Raw genomic sequence first — 10,507 nt, forward strand, 5'->3', positions numbered from 1 at the left:
TATCAAGCTTTGTATGATTACACTTACTTCTGTGGATACTGCCTGCAGCACTCTCTATTTGATTTTAAACCTGTTTTTGATTTTAAAAAAGCACATTTTTATCTCAATATCAATTCCATTTTTTTGTGCCATGTAACAGGAACTGAAATAATAGGCTTGTATTGGCAAAGAGGGGAAGAACCTTAGGATGTCTGATATGACTTACATAAAGCTAGCTAGTCTATATGACCTGACTGAGGGCCAAAACCAAAACGGTCTAATCAGTGAATTTGCCATTTCATTATTTCTCGGAGGTTGAAGCTTTGCTTCACTTGGCTTGCACAGCTTTGTAAAATCATCCACAAAGAGCCATTGAGGTCTTAGGCCTCACAGTTCTCATGCACTATACAGAAATAACACCAGAATGTGCATTAGCAGTTGATATGTGATAACACACACAAATAACATATACGTGTTGAAATTTCAGTCAAGGTTAAGAGTACAAAATGCTCTGTTTATTACCAGTTTTGAAACAACAGTATTTGGATACCATTTTATAGGCAGTACCCCATGCAGCACCACTATTCACAGGCTACTCTCTGAGCGTTGCCCTGTCATTTCTGCCTCTGGAAGATTTGTGTGACTGTTTATAATTTCTTGTCCCCTGGTCTTCTCTCAAGGTCAGCCTGTTTACATTGCCTTCAAAACAGTTCTTAAGTTATTACCCTGCAAATCTCAACGCGTGTCTCGCACTGCACAATTTATCTGCTCCAGACTGTTCAGCATTATGGTATTTCTTCTCTTACATGCTCTTGTGTGTAAGAGAAGTGTATCAAGTACAAGTGTAGGCTGTCGTACAGATGTTTGCTGTGCTTTTCATCAGGTTAATTGTGGTAAGTTCTTTTTCTAGTTTTACCCATTTTTTACAAGGTTGCCAGGGTTTCCTCTTGAAGCATACAACTGCAGTCTAGGTCATCAAAGACTGGCACGTGCCTCCTTAATAGGGCTGACTGTGGCTGATTCCTGTCTCAGTAAACTGAACACTCACTTCACCCCCAAGCTCCTCAAAAAACAACATGCCAGGGTCCAATTTAAAAGTGTTAAATCACCTTTGCAAGGAAACTCAGACTGCTGCATTTCCAGGAACTGCTTATGACAGAGAGCGAAAATGGCACGGCTGGGATTTGAACCATGTGAGAGGGTGTTATAAGAAACCTGTGAAGACTAGTTCTGTGCCCTAACTAGAAGAACCCTAATCTCTCTCATGTAAATGTTTCAGGAACCCTCATCCATCTCTATGTGAGTTGACCTTTTTTTTCCTGATGCTTCTACCGTACTTCAGCCGTGTTCACTTCAGCAGCCCAATGGGTGGACACAGAGGGTGGTACCTCATTCAGCACCTCACAGAGAGAAGGGTCACTGTCAAGTCACTCCTGCTAGAATCTACTGAGATTTGACATTTCCAATTTCAGCGTATGTGTCCCAACAGTGCTGAATATGCTTACGCTTTCGAGCGACTGTTTCTGAATGATTTCATCCTGCTGGGGCATTACTGGCACAGCTGTGTCTCAGAAGGGAGAAATGTTTGTTAGATCATACATTTTTACGGACCATCACTTAACTGCAAGGCATCTATTTACACTTTATGATGTTCACATCACATATTCTTGTCAAAACAAGCCATGCTCCTGCTGCGACATCATTGCTGGCTCATTCTGATCATTTTCAGGCATTGTCAGCCATTTTAAACCTGCTGATAGATGCTCTCCCTGATAAGATGTAGCAGGCTAAGGGTTTTATGGTAAAATGTCACAATGAATACATGCTGTAATAAACATTTCAAGAGTAAAGGTAAAGTAACACTAATCGGTGATCTGAGTCAGGCTTGCTAACCATTTCTATTAATCTATTCTATTTAGAGAAAATTGCTCCCTGAAGAAAATAAACAAGTGCTTGCGTGTTAGGAACTCATAAATGACGTATGTATAAAATCTTTTCAGTGAAGTAAATCCAGGGTTATCACCAAAGAAATGGTTCAGTGTCAGAGCGTTTTAAGTCAAATACAGTTTATTTCTTTGCTGAATTACCAAGGACTCTGTCAAGGACAATAGACACATTAGGATATGTCTCTTCAACCTTGTTTTGGTTTAGAATGAGCTCCAAAATATCAGAGTGGTCTTTTGACAGGATGACTTTTGGAGTTGTCTTCCATATCCTCCCTGCATTTCCCTCACGAGGCTCTGAAGGGAAAAGTAAGCTGATATGATGTGAGGGTTGGCAGACAGGCCAAGCTTTGAGGATTTTTTTGACTGTAATGAAGAATGACGTGGGCCATTTTTAAAAGCTTCATGAGAACCTCTCCACCACGTCACCCTCAGCATACGAAAGAGTAAGCATCCCTCCCTACCCCTTTTTATTTCATTGTTGACCTTGACGTCACTTCTGGCACTACTTTCAGTGAAATTAGTTTTTAATGGGTTTTGACTATTTTTTTTTGATCTGGCATCACAAAAAAATGAGAAGGCGATGAGATGACTAGCAAGAGTCCAGCATAAGAGCATATTCTGCTTTAAGCAATTTTTGTCGTAGGAAATGGCAAGATATCTGTTTTTTCTTATTTATGTGTCTATTTAGATACTGATTATCTTAGAACATGTTGATAGTTAATCATTTGAGACATTTTGTTTTTCAGGGAATAATGTTTTATTCTCTGAAATCATTATAAAACATGGTTGTAAATAACTCAAAGCAGAGTGTGCTTGTTATTAGCACTTTTGATGTAACCCACCAACCTGGCCATGAGCATAATTAGGGTAGTTGTGGTTAATGGATCATGTAAGATAAATAACCAACTCCTTCACTGATACAGTTCTGTTCCAGCAAGTGCCATTCCTCCAATACAGCTGTGTTACAAATGTCAGTGGAAAAATATGTTCAGATGAGCACTCAGTTATAAAACAAATAACCTGCATCAAAAAGCAGCATTAGTGGAACTCCAGGAAATTTATATCATTGTTTGATGAATGAATTCACCAAATGCATTACATGTAACAGCAAATCAGTGGCAAGGAGTGGTCACCAAAACCGGCCAGGACTCAAACAATACATTACTGTCATAATAATAATAAAAATCCAAAGCGTACATTTATGCTAGCTTCAGAAATAAAACTTACAAAACACACCCACATCCACACACACACACACACACACACACACACACACACACACACACAAACATACACATAAACACAGGCACACACAAACACACACAAAAAAACAGCAAGTTATAGCCCCACTTATACATGTCCTCTGAGATTTGCTTCATGGTGGTTCACAGAAGTGGGGTATGTTGTGCTTGATGTGAGGCTTCCATGAGGTTTAGGCCATATGGTTTCTAGCAGCAGCAGCAGCAGCAGTTGGGGAGGAACTTCCTGAAGAACATTCTGAACTCAGTGTTGAAAACTGTGTAGATGATGGGGTTTAGGGCACTGTTGACGTAGCCCAGCCAGGTAACAGTGCTCATCAGACTGCTGGAGATGTTGCAGGACTCACACAAGGCCCTCATGGTGTGGACCACGAAGAATGGCGTCCAGCAGAAGAGGAAGGCACCTAACACAATACAGACATGTGGAGAGGCACTTCAGGTAGAGGAGAAACACACACACAAAGGCTAGCAATGCATTCTAACAGTCTAATACTGAATGTCCTTACTAGAAAAGGTCTGCCTTATTTTAAGGTGAAATAGCATGGCATGTTGTTAAACCTGACAGTCATTTTATTGTATTCGATTGTGAAATGTTTTAGCTGTTTGTGTTGTTCACTGGGTGTTGGTGTGATGCATTTTACTGACATTCATTGTCCATTCTCCTGGTCTACTTGGTTCTGAGAAACCATGGAACTGAGGTGCCAGGCATTGTCTTCCTCAGAACTGACTGAGTGATTAATTAATGGGTTGAACGGTCGATGGTTACCCAGACAAAAATATATGCAGCTGGTGCAAATTGCCTGCTGATTGGGAGCCATCTGTGGGGCGGGAACCTCATTTTTCAACATGGTGAGCTGAAATTTCTTGTGGACTGTTTTGAAAGTGGATGTTAAATTTGTTCCATTAAAATGTAGATGTCTTGTAATGAATTTATTTCAAATTTGTACTTCAATTATGGCTGACCTGATTGCTGTTTTCAGCCCCAAAAAGCATCCATCTTGTTTTTAGATCTATTTACCTCTCGGAGTCCTGGAGCTTGTTGTCCCTAAGTGACATAGTTGCTAGTGTTACTTGAACCATGTGGTCTCTTGTAGACCAAAATGGGCACATTATATTTATGACTGACATTAAGTGTGGAAATATAATGCATTTGGTAAGGCTTACAAAGTCACAAGGACTAGTTACTAGTATGAAAGTTTGCTATGTGCCCAATTGAAAGAGTTAAACAAATGAACAAGTGGCATGTAATAACACACATTTAGAAACTATTCTTTTTGCTAAACGTTTTGTTTTAAATGTCTCCATGTTATTGCTTTAACAAAGGAATTATCTATTTACACAGTAATATAAGTTAAGGTATGATAATTTTAGGTATTATATTTGTGTAATGATCCATATTGTAACTCATGTAAGTAAGGTAAACACAACTCAAATGCAGTATGCCTGTAAGTGAGCCTTAATGAGACCCTCTGTGCAAAACCCCAGCACTGATTAAATGTCTATTATTATCTGGCTTTAGAAGCTGACAATATGACAGATAAGGTATCTAAGTGTCCAAGAGAAAACAAATTCACTGGAATTATTTTCCTGTCTGACATAGCTTTGAGGACTAACCAGTCCAGTAAATAAATTCAAGGTCAGATATATCTGAACTTTTTTTTCACTACATTTATCTCAAGGTGTCTGCAAGTAAAATGGGGTTGACAGACATGAGACTCTGCTTTCGTCAGAAGCGTTGAATTATGGAGAAGCACTCAATCACACCTGCTATTCTCAGCTGCTGAGGATCCATCATCACTCTATCACATAGGACAGGGTGTATAAAGTACTCAGGGAACGATTGGAGTAGAGCAAAGTGAGAGTTCAGCCTGGACAGCTCTACGGGGGACAAGTGATGTCTCCTAGCTGGAAACCCCTACAACTTCGTGTAGATCATGTCAGAAGTGCAGCAACTCTTGACAGAGGAGTTTTCTTTAAACCCTAAAGACTGCATGACAGTGCTAACGCTGTAAAACAAGTTGAAAAGTGAGCAAAATAGGAGCCCTGAGTCAGAACTTGAGATGATTTTGTCTTTTGCTAAACACTGGTGTTTGGATTAGTGGATGGATTACTATAATTCAAGACGCCAGTTTCATGTTCTGGGCACATATGTTGAGAGGGCCAACTCTACCGTAATGGATAACTGAAGCATTGATAGCCATACCAAGATCCATGTGTCTCCCACCACCATTACAATATGGAGGAGAGATTCCCCTATGGCCTCTTTAGGGTTTAAGGCCCAAGGGCTGAGGTCCAGCTGGCCCTGGCTTTAATCCTTCCTTGGGTTCTGTCATCATTGAGCATGAGAAATATATGTGAGTAATTTATCTGACATTTACAGCTCTGTGTGTACAGCATACATACGCAATTGTTGCATATTGCAAATGCGTCATGCCATCAGAGGAAATGCAGAGATTTGCATTGCGACATGGTCACTGACGCCAGTCGTACGTACATACTGACCTGAATGCTGGTCTGCGTTAGCCAGTAGCTCTATTATAAATCCTATTACCTTTCCTGACAACAGCAGAGAAGAAATGATTACATGATAAGAATTAATGCTAACGTTATATTGCCATTCGCCATTATAGTGCCATTCAGACCCCAAGTGATTTCACTCCCCTTTGTCAATGAAAATCTCTGTGATAATATATATATATATATATATATATATATATATATATATATATATATATCTTGAGTCCTTATTTACACAAAATGAGCTGTATTTCCTTGTGGAATTAATTTAGTTACTGGTATTACTTAGGACAAATATGACCCAGTGCAACAGGGATCCCTAACTGTCTGCGCTTCATTGCTCAAGGTCAAGCCCTCAAAGTATGTCACAAATACTGCACACCTGTGTGGAATTAGATGACTTGTGCTTCTGAAGATCACACCCATTGATCAAAAAATTAAGATTTGGGGTTTCATGCATTGCCATGACTTTATAATGTGGGAGAAATGCTTGATCTTGAATAATGTTGATTACGTCACATTTACATTATCCACAGCACGATTAGTGATAGCATAAGATCAATGACACTATCAATGCAGTATCCATATATCCATTCAAATGCACTGACAATTACTTGGCAATAAGTTGCTTTCATATCGTCTGATGTGTAGCTAATGCACTGAATTCTGTTTTATTTGGTTTGGAGCTGATTTGGTTTATATTTATGGATCTTATATTTATGGCACTTCGCCTTTATCCCTTATGCATTATATATAAAAGTGTCTTAGTTCAGCCAACCGAACCACATTTTTGCATCCGCATGTGCCAAATGTTCTTGATCTTTTGTCTCATTCCCTCCAGAAGAATAGATAAAGCTTGAAATTAATTTAGAACACAGTCGCTCCGGAACATTGTGCTTTCAGAAACCTGCATTATTTTATTTATACACTGTATACACTCTTTGTCACCCACGATAAGAATATCTGCACAGTAAATGTAAATGTAATATAAATTAGTTTTAGATTTCTTACTTCCACAATATTGCCACCACTTTCCCACCATAAGAAGCTGATCCTCTAAGCTGGGCAATGGTTTAACACAGCTAACTGTGTGTCTTCAGAGTTGAGGTGAAGCTTACAACATAATTGGATTTGAAGATTTAACTTACGCAATTAGTAAAAGCAACACAACCAGTTTATTCTACATGGGATGCCTACACTGTGTTTCTCTGCTGTTCTCTGCGGAAGAAGAGAAAATAAACTTTTCTTTGCTTCCTCTATCTTTAAAATTGTTTTGACCCAGCGTGACACTGTATACAAAGTACCTTGCACTTTTTACACTCCTTCTCTGGAAACAAACCTTTGCTCCTCTGTTGTGAATTCCAATGACACCATCAGAGCCAACATCCATTAAGTTCACATCAGTGCTGCAAATAAAACCAACACATATTAGAGGGTGTAAAAACCCTCCACTCACCTACTACAACAGGAAGCACTCTCATTGCCTTCCTCTCCCTCCCATTAATCTTGGCTGTCTTCTTCCTGCCCTGTTGTTCTTGCTGTCTGTAGCCCTCATCTGCATAGGTAACAGTCGACACTGCCCCATCATTGCAGTCTGTAGGACTAGGGCAGTCAGACTCATGGTAGTGTTCCATCTTTTCTACCTGGATGTCTGTGAGTTCACGTTCAATCACAGGGGGCAATGGGGGAGGAAGACCAGCTAGTGGGGGCAAAGCCGCGGCTGCTGCTTCCTGGAGTTTCCGGCATGCCTGGGTGCCACCGCCCCTCAGCTTGGCCTTACGGGCCTCCTCCCAGCGCCTTAGGCCCCGGAATATTCCACAATAAAGAATCAGCATGATGGGACAGGGGATGAAAAAGGAACACACGGATGAGTAGACCACATAGTTGTCATTCTCCAGCTTGCATTCCGTGTGATCGCGGTTAGGTACGTTGTTGATTCCGAAGATTACAGGAGAGGCAACAGCCAGAGCCAGGATCCAGGTGGCTGAGAGGAGGACAATCTGTCGCTGGTCCACATGCTTCCTGTCGTAGTTAAGTGGGACCAAAACAGCAATGAACCTGGATGGAGACATGTAATGGATTCAGACTCTAGGGGAGAAGTAGAGAACAAACATTTTTTTTGTTCCAGTATCATTAATAACCTAATCTATTATGTAGAAAAAGCGGCTTCAGGTTTCAGGTTCATGATTTTAAACTCTTTTGAGCTTTACAAAATCAGACCGCTGTCAAAATCTGATAGAGAGGAGAGAACATGAATTGAGTTCTCTGCATGTTGCTTCTAAAATATTTGTTTACTTACTTGTATTTCTCTTCCTCTTTTGTTTGTAGAATGATTCTGCAAATAGATTTGCTGAACTGAATGTACAGCATCTCTCTACTTTGATCTTTTTCATGAAGCAGTTACAGCATCAATATAGCAAATGCTTCATTTACAATAATGCTGGTTTCCAGTAACTTGCATATGTGTGCCATTAATCTTATCGTGGTCTCCCTGCAATATCTCCTCTGTTGGACAGAAATGAATGGCCTTGGAGTCACTCTTGTATCTTTATAGTGAAGTTATGCTCAGAGCAAGACCCTATAGATACAATCCAATTTAATTAACATGCCTTTGCATGTTAATGTTGACTTTTTATGACAAATATACTTTTCTCAGCTGATTTCTGTGTTTTTGTTACTTCTATTTGATTACAGGTTGAAGTCACTTTGTTGAAACTTTGATTCACTTTCACTATTCTTTTTCCTTTTACTTTTACTTGCTCTGAGGTTTGAGAAATACCTTGGAAGAATGGAGACAACCCAGCAAATGAGAAATAATTGTATATACAACATATTATGTTTCTTTCATTCATCCTGCCAAACTAAAAACAACTGAATCAAATGTGGAAAAGGGAAAGAAAGAGGTCCAAACCTGTCCACACTAATGGCACAGAGATTGAATATTGAGGCTGTGCATAGCATCACATCCATGGTCATAAGCCCATCACAGATGGTCATGTTCAAGGACCAAACCCCATCTTGGAACTGGAACATTAAAGACAAAAGGGTCACTTTATATTGGCTGTTTTCAAAATCTTAATTTTGTTATGGGGCAGAGAAAAGCTCTCTGGCGCACACATTTCAGAAACAAACCCCCGCCTCTCTTTCAACCCGCCCTATTACTAAAAATTGAGGCTTTAATGGCATTTTAATTATCGCCCCCAGAAAAAAAAAACTAGCACGGAACCTTAATTGGTATTTTGGTAATGACTCTGCTCTAATGGCAGTGACCCATGTTTGCCCTGCCAGTGGGAGACCTGAGACCTTGGCGGGAGACGTTGTAAAATGACAAAAAAAAGAATCGCGCAAGACTGCTGGTGATTTCATCTGTACTCTCACGCAGAGATGTCAGACACGTGTCTCTTTTGCTCTCCTGCTCTCTTATCCTAGTTTTCCAATTTGAAACTAACCTTTCTGGGATATCTAGGCCACACTGATGGAGACTGGTGGCTAAGGTCACCGCAGAGTCCAGTCTTTGGGAATGGAATGTTCGGTCGGTCACAATTGTTACTGGGCTTTTCGGGTGGCGGGTGAGCACGGAAACGGGACTCACTGCTCGCGCCCTGTGGTGATGGAGACAATGACTATTGTGTTGTAAAAGCAGCAGAGTCTTCATGAGGGCTATAGTGACGCAAGAAGGCTCAGCAGGAGGCAGAACTCCCAAAACTCCTGAGGGGTCTGAACCTGGGTCTTGCCATGGAGCTCAGTTCCACTGAGTCTCTACCGAGAAAATGGTCGTTCTCAGTTATTTAATTTAAAGCATGACGTTTTTCAGATAAAGATTCTGGTCCTAAAAGTAAAAGTAAAAGTTTAAAAAAAAAACACCCGACAACCGAGCTTTTTCAACGGAGTTGAAGCGACAATGACTTCCATACATTTGACGCGATGACAACGATATGCTGTTAACTGCTTTATTATCGATAATTGTAACTATGCTGATTTTGCACTGTTAAAATCCTTTACACGTTTTTTTTGCTCGTTATTTCTGCACGTCCTACCACACACTTGTGAGAATTCATGTAATGCTCCTTACAAAACACCTACGCAAAACATGTCTAAATTCTGACTTGTATACTTTCGCGAGTGTTCCCTAATTGTTCTGCTAATCAATAGGTTATTTTCTTTTAATGTGTTCGACAAGATTATTTGAATTCACATATAGCAAGAAGGTCATTTACATCTGCAGAAACAGAACATTCACGAAGACATTATGCTTTCCTGAAACCAAAATAAGACCAGTGCAAAAGCAAAATAACAGCAAGAAAATACCGACCAATTCGCAAGAACTCACCTCTGCATACACGAATAGTGGCAGCACCAATACTGCCAACAACAGATCGGCGACAGCTAAACTGACTATGAAGTAGTTTGTTGTGGTTTTTAAAGCTTTTTCTGTGTATACACTGAGGCACACGAGTAAATTCCCGCAAATAATTACAATGATTAGCAAAATCCCAAATATCAGTGCAGGAAAGTTGTGGTTTGTTTCCCCGAGCTCCTCAGTACGGTTTGAAGCGGTAAGGTTGACTGGCATGTCTGTCGACCACCATTCACCGGCAAGGGTCCACTAAGTCCCTCTACAACGGCTGGTACCGGCGACGTCGGTGTTCATGAGGCGGGTTTCATTTAAGAATTGTTTCAAGTAAGCCGACAAGAGCAGTTTTTCTCTTGCCATTATTTCCAAGCAGCTTAATTCTTTTCAATCTCCCTTCCCTTCGGTTTTCGACACAGAGCGTTCAGCACCGCGCGCGCTTGGACAGTGCCCTT

At 40.4% G+C, this 10,507-nt stretch overlaps 1 protein-coding gene across 1 annotated transcript; it reads right to left on the reverse strand.

The window, feature by feature from the left end:
* Positions 1-3,373: 3,373 nt before the first annotated feature.
* On the reverse strand, positions 3,374-10,274 carry drd4a (dopamine receptor D4a). The gene is made up of 4 exons (XM_030774916.1): positions 10,032-10,274; positions 8,613-8,725; positions 7,158-7,759; positions 3,374-3,588 (listed from the first exon to the last, which is right to left on the reverse strand). Exons 1-4 carry the CDS (start codon positions 10,272-10,274, stop codon positions 3,374-3,376), a joined length of 1,173 nt encoding a protein of 390 aa, XP_030630776.1.
* Positions 10,275-10,507: the final 233 nt, after the last annotated feature.

This window comes from Chanos chanos, chromosome 5 (assembly GCF_902362185.1).
Source record: "Chanos chanos chromosome 5, fChaCha1.1, whole genome shotgun sequence".
Lineage (NCBI taxonomy): Eukaryota > Metazoa > Chordata > Actinopteri > Gonorynchiformes > Chanidae > Chanos > Chanos chanos.